Source organism: Nothoprocta perdicaria, unplaced genomic scaffold (genome assembly GCF_003342845.1).
Source record: "Nothoprocta perdicaria isolate Ctin4 unplaced genomic scaffold, notPer1 scaffold_372, whole genome shotgun sequence".
Lineage (NCBI taxonomy): Eukaryota > Metazoa > Chordata > Aves > Tinamiformes > Tinamidae > Nothoprocta > Nothoprocta perdicaria.
Window position 1 is genome coordinate 327,190 of NW_020455613.1, and position 14,673 is coordinate 341,862.

The window sequence follows — 14,673 nt, forward strand, 5'->3', positions numbered from 1 at the left end:
CGGGGAAGGGCCGCGGGGCAGCGGCCGCCGCCGGAGGTCCGGGGCGGGCACGAGGTGCCCCAGGGCCGCCCGGGGCCTCCCTCCCTGCTCCCATAGGGAATCCCGCCTGTTCCCTCCTGTCCTCGGCTCTGGCGCAGAGCGTCCACGAATGCCGGAGCCGCCCCGTGCGCACGGCGGCCTCCGTGCTGCCCCGCGCCACGTTAGGGCGCCCGAGCTCGCCTTAAAGGCCGGACTGCGGAGGCCAGACCGACGGAAGCGTTCCGTGGTCCCCGGGGGGTGAAGGTGTGAGCAGGCGCCCTCCGAACAGCCCCTGTTGGCCGCGGCTGCCTTCGCTCTGAGCCCTCGCGCTTCTCCACAGGGAGCTTCCTAAGAGAAAGTGGAGCTCTCCCAATGTTCGGGTGTTTTCCACAGCAAAGCCTGCCTTTGGGAGCCATCCGCCACCCTTGGCGCCCTGCAGGTTGATTCACACTCTGCTCCTTTTAAGATGCCTGTTGCTGTAGGTTCTTTGAAGCTATTCAGGCTCTGATGCCTCTCCGGGCAGGGGAGCCCATGGAAAATGTGACTCCTGGAGAGGGATTTTACCCCCTAGAGCTCTAAGGAAAGAGCCTGGTCTGAAACAGGCTTAGTGTGAGCTCAGTGAAGCCGAACGTTTGTCTGAGGCTGTGGTCGGGGTTGCGTTTAGATTGCTTTGCCATAGCAGTGGAGCAAATAAATAGAGCGGGCTTGTCTGAAAGGACTGCTAACGAACTCAGCTTGTTCTGCTGACGAGCTGAGCCGCCGTGGCGGGCGGCGGCGGCTGCAGCTTGGCAAAGCTGCCCCGTGTCTGAAGAGGGGTCCCCTCCGCAGCTCCTGGCGGGAGCTGGGGGCCCTGGCAGCTCCCTGAGGAGCGCGCGGGGACGAGGGCCGAGCGGGAAGCACCGCTGGTCAGCCCGGGCCACGGCAGAATGTGGAAGCGGCCGAGTCAGCAGCTTTGCTCCCTCGGGGCACGGAGTTTGGAGTTGTCTTATGCAAGTTCTGTTCAGTCTCTGGAGTGAAGCTGTGAAAACCTTGCAAGGGCTGGCCAGAAAAAGAGCTGCCTCGCAGTGACAGTAGCAGGGAGCAAGCGAGGCGTCCGAGGATCACGCTCTCTTCCTCCGGAGCACAGGAACAAGCTCCTGGAATAGTTCTACATGGGCAGATAAGAAAACATTGCTTTTCATGTTTGCTTTTATTCAGTTGGGCTCCAAATAAGGAACTGCTGGAGGCGATAGGTCTTTGTGCAGTCTGCAAAAGATATTATGAAGGTCACTGACTCTTTTGCAGGGAAGATAACAGTTTTCTGCCTTGCTCTGCTAATGAGCTTGTTGTCCTGTTTGCAAAATAGTGGGTGTCATCTAAAGGTTTATGTTCCTGGCTGAAAACAGACTGTCAGGAGGGTGGTAGGCGATGGACAGCGCTGGAAGTGGGAGGCATGAGAACCTTTCTTCCAGTATTGCAAACTTGCCTGTTCTGTTCAGTCTTCAGCTGTTCCAGACTGTGCTGGTGAATAACTTCCTCCCCTGAGCGGTGCTGCAGCTCCTGGGAAGCTGGACTAAGCTCTGGCACTGCCAAGGGTAATAAAAGGAGGTAGGATCTACAAGAGGAGCTAATGTAGGGATGGGAGCCACCTGGATACAGGGGTAGGGTGCAGGTACTCAGCTCCGTACGCTTAACAAGGAGCTTATCTGAACTGAGACTGGGGTCAAACAGTTCCACAGGTGCCAATTTCTACCTCGATGTTGGGTGCAGAATTGCCCCCTCTCGCTGTTTCGCTCTTTTTGCAGCACATTCTGCAGGTCCCCTAAATGAAATTTGCCCTAAGGAGAACCGGGAGCCTGTGTTTATGCCTCCTGTGGCCAAGTTCACCTGCTATTTTGTAAGCAGAGCTGCTGGGTTAGGTGGCACTGGTCTGGGGGCCTTCTAATATTATCCTTGTCACTCTCCCGCTGTGCCAGGAACAGGCAGAAGCCCCATCCCTCGTCCTGCTCTCGTTGTGTGTGTGTCAGCTCAGCCTCTGGTGACATAGCAGGGCCCTCGCTGCAGTTTTGCAAGCAATTAGTCATGCTCTTCTGCAGAATTAATGTCCCCCCCTCTCCCCGGATTAGGCAGGGGACTTCCTTGTAGTGCCAGCGTGAGTGCTGTTTTCTTTTGATTACTGGATAGAGGTTGTGAAAGTGGCTTTGGATGACAAATAAGGACAACTCTTCCTAGAAATGCTTGTTGTAGGGAGCTGGAGGCTCTCTGATTACTCCAGTTCTAGGTGCTCAGTCAGCTTGATCGCTTCCTTTGGCTGAAAGATGGTGCCTTTTGGCTCAAACGTGCAGGCTCTGCCACAGCCCGGGCTTGTGGAGAGCGCTGGCTTGGCTCAGCAGAGCAGGGCTGGAAGATCCTGGCTCCGTCGCTCCCTAATGGAGCGAGGGCTCGTTTGCCTCATTAAAGCAAATGTCACCTGGCAAGTGCACTTAAACCGCTGGAAGTGGGCAGTGGCTTTGGCTATGAGTGCTCTGAGTTTTGGATGGTTTTCTTGAAGTTTAGTGCTGACTGGCCAGGTCAGGTGTCCGGTTTAGCTGCTCGCTCAGTATCGATTCTGTTGCGCTTATTCAGGTCTGTTAAAGTTTCGCCCTTATCCGAGAGAGGACTAATAATGTGCTGGCAAACTAGGCTAAGTACCAAATGCTGAGCTAATCTGGCCTAGTGGAGGCGCTGTTAGTTCCAGCAGCTCCCAGACTCGCTGCTGATCCTGCTTGCCAGAGTTGCTTGGGAATGTGGCCCTCGGAGCTGGCGCGAGTGGTGCTGGGCCCGGGTGGGTGAAGCGGAACCGCTCGGACCTCAGGGCTGCTTTGCCAGGGAATTCCTGTAGTGCTGTCAGCTATTTAACAAGATAAATATTTCACCGGGGCTTTTGTCTTGATCTTGACTCTAAGCTTGCAAATCCCTCCTGAAATGTGGTTTCTTGCGTGGCTGGGAGCGCTCTGGTTGGGTAACGGCCTTCTGCAGGATGCGGTTTCCGAAGCTTTCGGGGGAGTCCTCGCTACCAAGGGAGCACAGGGTGAAAATACCAGGTTCAGGTCTACAGCGACGTCTAAAAACAGCTTCCATTTGATATCCCGGGAAGCTTAGAAGCCTCTACAAGGAGTCTCAACTGACAGAGGCGTCGAGCATCTAAATCCCGGGAACGAGGAGCCTTGACCTGGTTACCGGGCAGCACCAGGCATTGAAACCTCCCTTTCCTCTTGGCATAAACGGGTACAAGGCTGTTCCAGGAGTTCACAACTTCTATTCCGCTCGTGTGCGTGATTCTATCTCCTGCAGAAATCCTCAAGGATGTCTGTCGCTGTGAAAAGCACCACGTGGGAGCCCTTGCCCTCTACAGCATCAGCAGCCTCTCACTTCAGTGCCTTGGTCCGTGTGGACATAGCAGAGGTGCTAAACTGTTGGAGCTGCTTGCAGTGCTCATTCTCACCCTGATAGCTGCAGTTAAGGTGACCCAAGCTGTGTAACCTCCCTCTAAACATCCTAATGATTTGGCAGCTCTTCACACACTCCTGAAGCCTTGCAACCCTGCACCAGGCTTCAGATCTGTCCTCAGATGCTGGCCAGACTCCATAATTAAGTGGCCACAAACTATATTGCAGAGCAGACTATTGCTCTGGTCAGAAGCTCTTGGACTTGCTTGGTAAATGCTGGATTTGTGTACTGCGACCACTTGGCAAAGTGCTGAGGTCTGAAATACAGGTTGCGTGGAGACCTGAGGGTATCAACAGGCTGATTTCCTTATTCTGCTCTGGGAATCATCCCTGTCCTGATTATTCATATAATCATAGAATCCTTAAGGTTGAAAGGGACCTCTAGAGATCATCTAGTCCAACCCCCCTGCACACGCAGGGTCACCTAGAGCTTGTGGCGCAGGCTGAGTCCAGGTGGGTTGGGAAGATCTCCAGAGGAGGAGACTCCACAGCCTCTCTGGGCAGCCTGTGCCAGGGCTCGGGCACCCTCACCGGTAAGAAGTTTTTCCTTAAGTTCCTGTGGAGCTTTTGGTGCTTCAGTTTGTGGCCATTTCCTCTAGTCCTCAGTGGCCACCACTGCAAAGAGGCCACCCCCTCCTCCTCACTGCCTCCCTTGAGGTATCTATGGGCACTGCTCAGGTCCCCCCTCAGCCTCCTCTTCTCCAGGCTCAACAGACCCAGCTCTCCCAGCCTTTGCTCATAGGGCAGATGTTCCAGGCCCCTGATCATCCGCGTAGCCCTGCGCTGGACTCTCTCCAGCAGCTCCACGTCCCTCTTGTCCCGACACCCGACCTGGCACCCGCTGTGCTGCCTGTCGGCGTGGAGCAGCACCCGGAGCTCGCGTCTTGCTCAGGGTGCCGCGGTGAGCGGGCACAAGGTTAAACAAGCAGAAGGCGTCATCACCTTGAGAGCTCGCTTGGAGGAGAACCTCGGGAAGGGGAAGCCTTCCCGACTGCCATGGCTGGGTGCTCAGGGATGCCCTTGGACCAGCTCCCAGCCACAATTCAAGCGTTGCTTCCTCACGGGCCTGCAAGTTGCTTCCTATGGAGCTCTCGTGCTGCCAAAGGGTGACTGCGCTTCCCAGGAAGAGGGTCCCGGCTCTTGCAAGAACCCAGCCCTGTGCTCGGTGTCCACGCTTGCTCTGTTCCCCAGTAGCTGACGGATCCTGGCTGTGCTGGGTGCTTGGGTGGCTTCTAGGGTGGCCCTGGCACTGCTGCTGCCACCCTGGGCTCCCCACTTCCCATCTACTGTGGTGGGAGCTGCCGCCGTGTCCCAGTGGAGCCTCTCCTGGGCTGCCCGTCGGCATCACAGCCGCCCGCTCTGCTCCCCGTGAGCTGCCATCTGCCTAATGACCCCATCGGGCTCCGTAATCCCTTTATAGCCGCGTGGGATGATGCTTCTCGGGCAACGGCGGTGATAAAAAGCAGCAGTTTACAGAAGCAAATGCATTAATGGTCTAGCATGGCATCTTGCACAGCCAGACTCAACAGGCACTTGCAATAAGCCAGGGCTTCACCTCGGAGCTTAATGCTTTCCTCGAGCTGTAGGTGATCTGTCATATGTCCAGCTTTCTAGTTTTTCAGCTGATGCCGAGTGGCAAATTACGTCCTCCTGTCTAGGCTCTGCTGTCCAGTATCGCTGGTAGTGGAGCGAGCTCAGCCATGGCTCTGCTTTAGTCTCAGCTTATTTGCTCACTGCCAGCTCTATTGAGACAGGTCCGAGCCTTGTTTGGAGGAGATGTGGGCCCAGCTCGGGTGTCAAGCTTGGTCTGTGAGAGCTGGTGACAGAGCACAATGATCAGTCACATTTGATCATTGACAGGAAGAATGGGCTGTGCTGGGCACAGTGCCTAAACCTCTGCAGCTCTGTCCTGAGAAAGCATCCCTAGGCTGCATGCAGATAATTCCCTAATTGAGTTAATTGATCAGGGGAGCCCTGAGGCTTCATTTGTGGTGAAGCTGTGGATGCGAAACAGCCCGTTCGCGTGCTGCTGTGGTAGCTTTGTGCTTCTGCCCGGCCCAAAGATCTGCTGGGCTGCTCAGGGGACCTGGGCTTGAAACTTGCTTGGAACAACTTCCTCGTAGCGAGGAAGCTGCTGGGTGTCCTAGTAGCAAATCTGATGGAGCAAATATCTTACTTTCCCCCCGACACGCTTCTGGCGCAGCAGTTTCCATGTTGTCTTGAGGGCTGCTTGAAAATGCAAAGCCTAATGGCTTCATTTAAAGACCTTTAAATGGGCTGAATATAGAAATGCTCTGAATGAACCGTCGCGCAGTCCTGATTTCCCTAAATGGCTTGTATGGGGGACCCGAGGCCTCGTGAGCATCTGTGTTGCATTTATAATCTCCTAGATTAACCAGATAATTTTAGAAGAACAAATTGAAGTCAGAGATCAACTTCTGTAGCTTCCGTGGCCTGAGCAGCTGCTTGCTGGCACCAGCAGCCAGCACAGCCAGTGCCACCCATCTCATCTTAACATGGGCTCTGTGGTCCCCCCCGTGCCAGGGGGCTCTGGGTGGGCAGGAAAGTGTGTGTGATTCATGTCCCCACACCCGGGACAGTCAGACACCTTAAGATGCTGCTGGCCAGAATGAGCTGTTACTGCTGTGGTGCCGGCAGCTGATGGGAAGGGACTGACCCCTACCTGTGCTTGAGGTGCTGGCTCAAAACGAATGGTTCAGGCTGGTCCAGGAACGTGTCACTAACTGCCACCTCCTTTTCCAGGTGGAACCTGCCTGCAGCTGAAGCTGAGCTCGGAGCCCGTGGCACTCGTGCGCTTCGCCCGCGATGGCAGGTCGAGGTGGAGCCGCTCGACCGAACGGGCCGGCTGCCGGGAACAAAATCTGCCAGTTTAAGCTCGTTCTCTTGGGCGAGTCGGCCGTGGGGAAGTCCAGCCTCGTTCTGCGCTTCGTCAAGGGCCAGTTCCACGAGTACCAGGAGAGCACCATTGGAGGTGAGTGGCAGGCCCCAGTGCCACAGTGGGCAGATGGTGGCCAAGGCAATGCAGCCAAACGGCTCCTGCTTTAATTCAGTGTTTACAATTTGCTTGTTAGTGTGAAAATCAGGGCACTGGAGGGTAGTGCTATGGCAACCATAAGTGCTCTGCCTCTGAGGCTTCTCCGCTTTGTCCTTGAATATCTGCTTCCAATTAGGACCGTGGCCTTCGACTTGGTTATCTCTTAATTGTGTTTCAGACCAGGACCTGAGACTTCAGGGTTGTTTTTTAGCCTGCTGCTGTAAACTACTTCTGCAGCTTTTCAGGGCTTGTACTTTTAAACTTTAAGTCGTTAGCAGAGTGTTGTTACCTACCAAAGGTCTGTCAGCACCTTCAGCTCCTGACAGTATTAAGTGCTGAGAATAGGCTTGATTTAGGAACCCATATAGGAATTAAATATAGCTATATATAAATATATAGCTTATGGGCAAGCAGGGCTGGGTACTCTTTTGCAGAGGATCGTGTGGTCACTGTTACACAACCAACTCTGGATACAGAATGGAGTGTGTTTTGGCTGTAGCCCGTGGCATTATGTGCTTATGGGAACAAGAAAGAAACCAGTTACCGAGTTGGAGAGTAATGTAACTAGACTGGCTTTAGTGTTCTGAAGTACTGGAGATGTTGTCCCTGTGCTGAAGACTCCCCTGGTGGTTCCTGGAGAGGGAAAGGGCTCTGCAGCCACGTTGTTGCTGCCCAAATCCGTATCTGAACGGGGCTGCCAGGGCCCTTTGGGTGCTTTGGTGCTCTGTGACCCTGGGTCCTGCGTGCAGCAGCTTGATAGAGCGGAGCTGTGAGTGTCCCGGCATCTGGCACTGCCCGTGGCCTCTGTTGCTCCTCAAAGCCTCACGGAGCCGCTGGCCCTGCCCGCGGGGGCCCCGCAGCTGGCGGCGAGGCCAACGCAGCCCTTCTCTTGCAGCCGCTTTCCTAACGCAGACCGTGTGCCTGGATGACACGACGGTGAAGTTTGAGATATGGGACACGGCGGGCCAGGAGCGGTACCACAGCCTGGCGCCCATGTACTACCGAGGCGCCCAGGCCGCCATCGTCGTCTACGACATCACCAACACAGTGAGTGGCGCCCGGGCCGCGAGCGGGAGGGCAGGCGGGCGCCCCTGGAGCCGGCTCTTCCTGGGAGAGCCGCTGGCCTTGGTGTCCCTGCAGATGCCAGCAGATCCTGCCACCTGCAGGCACTGAGTCTCTTGAAGACCGGCCTCCTCATCAGCTCTGACCGGGGCTGTCGGAGCTGATAAAGGATCCTGCTGCAAAGTGCTGTAGAGGCAAAAAAACTCGCTGCTTCCAGGAAAGACTTGTTCTAATTGTGTCTTCCCCGGAGATCAGCAAGAGGCTGCCCTTCCTGACTGCTGCCTTCTCTTTGTTTGCAGGACACGTTTGTACGGGCCAAGAACTGGGTGAAAGAGTTGCAGAGACAGGCTAGCCCCAATATTGTAATTGCACTAGCAGGCAACAAGGCAGATCTTGCTGCCAAGAGAGCTGTGGACTTTCAGGTAAGCTGCAGTGCAGGTCAGTTGCTGCCTGAATAAGTTGGGAAGTGGATTTCTTTGAAGTGGGAGATTGCTGGGTTAGCAGTGCTTTGAGGGAGCATGCAGGGAGTCAAGATTCCCAGGAAGCTGAGGGCCCCAGAAGGAGATTTGGAGGCAACTGTCTCTTCTTTTGCAGCTTTTTACTGCTTTTGATAACAACTCTTTACAAGATGGATGTGGAGGAAAAGGCCCTTGGAGCATGCGCTTTCCCCCTCTGCTGCTGCCTTGCTCACGCAGTGTGCCCTCAGTAACGTGTGAAATGGCATCTTGTAGATAAGCAGAAAATCTTCAGGCATCTTTGTCTAGTTTTTACAGCTCTCACCTCAAGCTGCTCAAGGCAGAAGCTTAAGCAGACGCTCTTATCTCAGGCCTCTGCACAGACCTGTTGGAATTTGGTGTGCTGTGCTCCTAGCTAACCAAAGTACAAGGTGTTACGCTTGAGAAATACCCTGCATCTCCACCTGGGTCAAGCGGCTTACACAGGCAGCGCTGCCCTTCCCCAGCTCGCAGGGCTGGTGGCCCGGCCTCGCGTGTGGTGGCACTAACTTGCCAGCTGTGACGGCTGTGCCAAGCCTAGGGATTTGGGGTGGGAGTCTGCCCTGTGCTGGGACACACGATTCCTTTGCGGCTTTGTCCGCCGAGGAGTGAAGTGCGTGGAGCCCGTCAGCCCTCCCGGTGGCAGAGTGTCTTTACTGCTCTCCTTGTTTCTAGGATGCACAAACGTATGCAGATGACAACAGCTTGCTGTTCATGGAGACATCGGCCAAGACAGCAATGAATGTGAATGAAATCTTCATGGCGATAGGTAATAGCTTGTGTGAGGAAGAATGTCTGGAGTAGCTTGGAGCACCTGCAGTGCATCCCACTGGAAGCTGTGGGAATTCCTGGGTCAGCCGGGTTTTTGGGGCTCTTATGCAAGTAGATGACCAAGTTGTTGTAAAGCGGTCGGTGAGTGACTGCCTAGAGCCTTTTCCCTGTGAGGCTGTTCCCTGTGTTCCTTTATCTGGGATGTGTAAGGAGCTGAATTCATGGCAGGCAAGGCTGGAGAACATTTCCTTGCTGTTGTGGGCTGCTAGCAGCCCCTGATCCCAAACCTTAAGAGATGAGGGCTCGGACCAAAGCAGGGCTGAGCCCAGCTTGGTCTGGCAGCACGAGGGGACAGGGGCCTTTTCAGAGGAGCCTACTAATGTCTTGTTTCCTTCTAGCCAAGAAACTGCCAAAAAATGAACCCCAGAACGCTGCTGGTGGCCCAGGTAGGAATCGGGTTGTTGACCTTCAAGAAAGCAGTCAGCCTAGTAGGAGCCAGTGCTGCAGCAATTGAGCAACCGTTCCCACCTGGCCGGAGCCCTTTGGAATGACGTGACTGGAATCCACTCTAACCAATCGCACTTACAGTAGAGCAGCCGCTGCCGGCGGCTGCTGTGATTTCTCCATCCCTTTCTGATCATAGGCTGGAGGGAGCTCTTCCACCTGCACCTTTCTGTACAAATACTAATTCAATTCTAAGTCTTAAGTCACTTTTTTTAATATATGAACTTCTGCTCTTCCCTCTTCGTGGTGGTGGTGGCTGCGTGAGCCGGTGTCGGCCTCACCGGCTCGGCCCGGTCCGCGGGCGAGGGCCAGCAGCACCCGGGCCCACAGTACTGTAGTTCACTATTGGAAACAAAGGGAGATCGAGACTAGACAGAACCTTGGTTAAAATTATCCACGTGTAAAGCTAAGGCTAAAACCAGTACCATATGCCTAGGAAAACCACTAAACTGTAGCATTAGAGTGACAAACTTTGGCATTTAGCCACTTATTGACCAAATCGATGATGAGTATTTTGGGGTGGGGCAGAGGGAAGCAAAACTGGTTTCTTTCTGTATTTTGTATTGTATGTTTCTTCATGTAACCAATCAGTATCTTGTCAATATAGTACATACAACTAGCCGCCTATTGTCTTTCTTTGTGTTGGACTCTAGCATGACAACGTTTTTCTATCTCCAGTTCTGTCGTAATGCACTAATCCTGTTGCAACTTTTGCAGAGATCTTGTATAGAGAAATGTCCTTTTTTTTGGATGGTTGTGATGCCACTAATGTTAGCCCTACTCTAGTGCAAGTACACTTGGTTTACTGATGTACGGAGGTGGGGTGGGGCACCTTGAGTAACTTGTCTGGAAACTATGTGTTACAAAAGCCTGTAATTCCACAAGGTATGAGGGAAGGTATTAAAATGGTTTCTGTTGCCAGACTAACTGATGTTGGCTGCTGCCTAGTGCCTAATGCAGTGTCTTATGCATACTGGTATTTTAGAGGAACTGTCAGCCTAGTCTTCATCACAAGCTCCAATTTTGTGTGATTAAAAAGGAGAAAAAAACAATTTTTATAAACCCACCATGCTCAGCACTGTTCCTGTTTCTTAAAGAGCTGAATGCAGCGGGGCAGGAGCACACCCAGTGCTGGAGGATGACAGGGGCTGGTTGTCTCGGGGTGTGTGCTGTGCCCGGCTCTCCCGGAGCTTTCCCTGGAGCCCTGCTCTGCCAGGGCCACTGGCCTCCCCTTCCCAGGCAGGGAGCAATGCAGCTCCGTGGCTTTTTGCTGCTCCTGCTTGCAGGGAAGAGGAGTGTTTGCTGTGGATGGAGCAGAGCTGGGTGGCCTGGGACAGCTCCTGGAGCGGCACTCCGCCCCGGGTGGAAGGGTGGGAAGGGTCCTAAGCTAGGGCTCGTAGGGGAGCATCACCAGCTGCACCGGGGAAGAGGCCGAGGAAGGAGGGCAGTAGGCAGAGGGACGCTGCTCCTGCTGTCCCTGGAGAACGATGCCCTCGGAAGGCGTTCCTGTCCTGTCGCTGCTGCATGAACTTCAAGATCTCTGGACCCGGGGCACGTGAAGCAGCCGCTTACAGCCCTACGACTACCCGACCCACTGCCACCCAGCGCAGCCGCTGCCCCGCGTGCTTGGAGAAGCGTGAGGACGGCCGGGAACTGCTGCTGTCCCTCTGCTCGTGCAGCGGCAGCTCTGTCGGACCCACCGGCGCCACCACCTCCGCCTTGGACTCGTCCTCAGTTTGCGGGGTTGGGGCTGGGGAAGCTCTGCTGGGTAGCTGCAAATAAAACCTTTGTGAAATGCCCTGACTCGTGAGCTTCATCCTGTGGCACGGGCCCCTTTTGCTCACCCTCAGCTCCTTTTCCTAGGAGCTTTAGCTGCCCTGGGTGCAGCCTGTGGCTGTCCCTGCAGCAGAGCCTGGCACAGGGAGTGCTCGGGGCAGGGCTGCCACCAAACGCATGGAAAAATCGCGTCAAGAGCAGCGTGCTGCTGTTGCCATCTGCCGGCTTGTGCTCACAGTGCCCTCCGGAGCTTGGTTCCCACCTCCTTGGGCAGCTCTTGGTCTCTGTCTCTGCAGGAGGTGCCGGGGGGCAACTGGGTACCGCGGTGCCCGCAGAGCCTTCCCGCCTTGGGCCGAGCATGGAGCAGCTTTGGCAGGAGCTGGTGGCCCTGCCCTGTGTGCGGCTGCGTGCCTGGGCCTCACCCACGGTGTGGCTGGGCACGGGTGGTGGTGCCTGTTCCCGTGGGAGCCGCTCGCGAGTGAGGGCAGCCCCCAAGGGGACAAAGGGCCCATGCAGGGGCTTCAGCACAGAGGTCCTCCCAGTCCCTGGCCTCTTCCAGGGAATGGGAGCCGAGTCTGCGTGGAGCTCGGGATGGAGGCGGCAGCACCAGGACCTCAGAATGGTGCTGAGCGGCCCCGGGAGCTTGGGGGGTCCCAAGGGTGGCCCCAGGAGCCTGGAGTGGTGCCAGTAGCAGCTCCAGGAGCTCAGGGTGGTGCTGACAGCGGCACCAGCAGCTCAGGGTGGTTTCCCCAGGCTGGGTGACACTTCCCCTCTGGGGCAGGTAGGTGGTGGCACCTGGACCGTCCTGCCCACCCTGCGCTTCCCCAGCCCTGGAGCTGCCGGGTGCTCGCGGCTCCCGCCCCATCCCAAATCTGCCTCTGTCCCCGTTTCCACTGCCCCCCCCCATGAATCACATCCAGCAGAGCACGAGCAGGTTCTATTCAAAAGCATTTTTATTGGGTACAAAAACAAGCGCGTTCCAGTACAATCCGGAGCACAAAGGCAGAGCTGAGGGTGCTGGCCGGGGCTGGAGCCCGGGAGGCGCTGCCGCCCGTCCCGGCCGCGGGCGCCGCTTCCCTCCCCGTTACGCCTTGGCTGCGGCGGCGGCGCCGTCCTCGGCGGCGGGCACGGGCTGTGGTGCCAGCTCGATGGGCACGTTGCGCTCGGGCACGGGCGGCAGCGCGCGGCGCGGCGCCGCGATGCGCAGGCAGCCGTCGCGCAGCGAGCAGCTCAGCGCCTCGGCGTCCACGTCCTCGGGCACGTCCCACTCGCGCTTCAGCACCTCGTACTTGTAGGAGAAGGCGCCCTTGTCGTCGGCGCTCTGCGTCTCCTTCTGCCCCACCAGCATCACCTTCCTGCCCACCACCTTCACTGAGAGCTGCTCGGGCGCGAAGTCCTTCACGTCCTGGCACACGGAGAAGCCCTCGCCGGAGGTCGGCGCTGCGGCCGTCACGGAGCCCTGGGCACGGTCGCCGGCGAAGCTGCCTTGGCTGCTCAGGAGGCTCTCGAAGCCGCTCATGAACTCGCGCACTCGCTCCATCTCCTGCTGCAGGTCGGCGAAGATGGTCTCCGCGCTCGGCCACAGGGTCCTCACGGTGCCCAGGCGGGTGGCGAAGGGCAGAAGGTGCATTCGGCAGAGCATCTCGGCGGCTGCTGCGGGCTCCGGGGCTGCGCTCTGTCCTGCGCGGGCGGCTGCGTCCTGTGCGGGGAGCTGCGAGCTCTGTGCCCGCCGCTGTCCGGCCGCTGCTTTTGTACCCTGCACACGGAGGAGGAGCCTCGCGCCGCTCGCCCGCGTCACTCCCGGAGAAGGGAAGAGCTCCTTCCAGCTCCTTCCAGTGCCCTCCTCTTACTCATCGCGCCCTGCCCCACGTGCCTTCGCCCTGAGTCTCGCTGTGCTGCTCTCACTGCTTATAATTAGCAGCAGCATCAGCTCAGCCTGCGCCGCCCTCGCCCCAAGCGTCTCCGTTCCCAGGCTCCGAGCGGTGCCGGAATGCCGGACCCCCCCCACCTTGGCCCTGCACCACAGCTTCCCCGGGCTGGCTCCCCTCAGCCACGCCGGGGACCCATTCGTGGCGCTAAAGCTGCGGAGGGGACAGACCCTCCCTGTGGGCGCCCACGCTGGGTGCTGGCGGGTGTCCCACAGCTGCGGGTGCTGCAGCTGGGGAGAAGCCCAGAAATTGCCAGAGGCTCCTGGCACCCCAGGAATACGTCGCTACGGGGCCGGGCCCCGCGCTGCTGCATCACGGTGGCGCTGAGAAACCCGAGCCCTGACTTCAGCGCCCTATTTGCAGCGGGTGACGCGCGTGTCCCCACCGCCAGCCCGGGGCCAGCGCTGCTATTTCGGCCGGCGGATCATCAGCCGGGCAAAAATAGGCGCTGGGCACAGAGGCTTCTGGAAGCGCCCGCCCCCGGCGTGGCGGTGAATAAAAGCGGTGCCCGCGGGCGGCGGCAGCGCCCCGCGAGCAGCGCCCCGCCGCACCCCCGCGATGCTCTGCAGGCTGCAGCTGGCGCCGCCCGCGCCCGGCGGCCTCCTGCCCTGGCTGGGCCCCGTGCGCACGCTGTGGCCGCAGCCCGGCGCGCTGCTCGCCGAGCTGGAGCGCGAGATGCGCCTGGAGCTGGAGCGCGCGCGGGACATGCTGAGCGGCTTCGAGCGCCTCTTCAGCACCGCCAGCCCCGCGAGCCTCCCGAGCGCCGCGGGCTCCGCCGGCGACGGCTTCTCCGTGTGCCAGGACGTGAAGGACTTCGCGCCCGAGCAGCTCTCGGTGAAGGTGGTGGGCAGGAAGGTGGTGCTGGTGGCGCAGCGGGAGACGCAGAGCGTCGACGCGCAGGGCGCCTTCTCCTACAAGTACGAGGTGCTGAAGCGCGAGTGGGAGGTGCCGCGCGAGGCGGACGCCGAGGCGCTGAGCTGCTCGCTGCGCGACGGCTGCCTGCGCATCTCGGCGCCGCGCCGCGCGCTGCCGCCCGCGCCCGAGCGCAACGTGCCCATCGAGGTGGCGCCGCCCGACGCCGACGCCGAGCGCGCCAAGGCCTGAAGGACTTTATGGAAGGCGCGTCGCGCTGTTCCACGGGCAATAAAGCTCCCCCGCGGTATTGCGCTGCTGTTTTGCGTCTGTTTCGACGTTATCGGGGGCTCCGTACGCGGATGGGGCGTGGGGGGCGCGCAACTTTCCCGCCAGTTCTGGCACCTTCCAGGCATTGCCGCCAGGCCCCGCCCCCACGGGGGTGGGTGAGCGGGTGCTGCCATATATGGGCAGGGAGGGGGCGTTGCCATGCCATACACGGGCACAAGGGGGCGGGCATAGCCCATATAAGGCTCTGGGAGGGCGTGGCAGCGCAGCCCCGTATGTAGCGCTGGGAGGCGGTGCTTTTCCCCAATATGGCATCAAGAGGCGGGGCCTCCCCGGGGCGGGGTTGCTGCCGCGCCCTCCCTCTCCGCCCGGCGGACTACAGGTCCCGGCGTGCCCCGCGCACGCAGGCGCGCTGCGCTCGGGCGCACGCTGGGCCCGGCATGGCGGAGGCGGAGGCC

The 14,673-nt window shown here is 58.3% G+C and overlaps 4 protein-coding genes across 4 annotated transcripts in view; 3 read left to right on the plus strand and 1 right to left on the minus strand.

Annotated features, from left to right (window-relative positions):
* Window positions 1–1,823, plus strand: part of KCNH4 (potassium voltage-gated channel subfamily H member 4) — an 11,098-nt gene extending 9,275 nt beyond the window's left edge. The window contains exon 16 of the mRNA XM_026044600.1: window positions 1,803–1,823. Within this exon, the coding sequence (XP_025900385.1) occupies window positions 1,803–1,823 (21 nt within the window). The remainder of the gene's footprint in view (window positions 1–1,802) is intronic.
* A 4,425-nt stretch (window positions 1,824–6,248) lies between these two features.
* RAB5C (RAB5C, member RAS oncogene family) lies at window positions 6,249–10,469 on the plus strand. The gene is made up of 5 exons (XM_026044557.1): window positions 6,249–6,477; window positions 7,436–7,587; window positions 7,902–8,024; window positions 8,772–8,865; window positions 9,266–10,469. The coding sequence occupies exons 1-5, from the start codon at window positions 6,312–6,314 to the stop codon at window positions 9,379–9,381; spliced, it is 651 nt and encodes a 216-aa protein (XP_025900342.1). The 5' UTR covers window positions 6,249–6,311; the 3' UTR covers window positions 9,382–10,469.
* A 1,762-nt stretch (window positions 10,470–12,231) lies between these two features.
* On the minus strand, window positions 12,232–12,789 carry LOC112951847 (heat shock protein beta-11-like). The gene has a single exon (XM_026044615.1). The coding sequence runs from the start codon at window positions 12,787–12,789 to the stop codon at window positions 12,232–12,234; it is 558 nt and encodes a 185-aa protein (XP_025900400.1).
* An 844-nt stretch (window positions 12,790–13,633) lies between these two features.
* On the plus strand, window positions 13,634–14,179 carry LOC112951834 (heat shock protein beta-11-like). The gene has a single exon (XM_026044601.1). The coding sequence runs from the start codon at window positions 13,634–13,636 to the stop codon at window positions 14,177–14,179; it is 546 nt and encodes a 181-aa protein (XP_025900386.1).
* The last annotated feature ends 494 nt before the right edge of the window (window positions 14,180–14,673 follow it).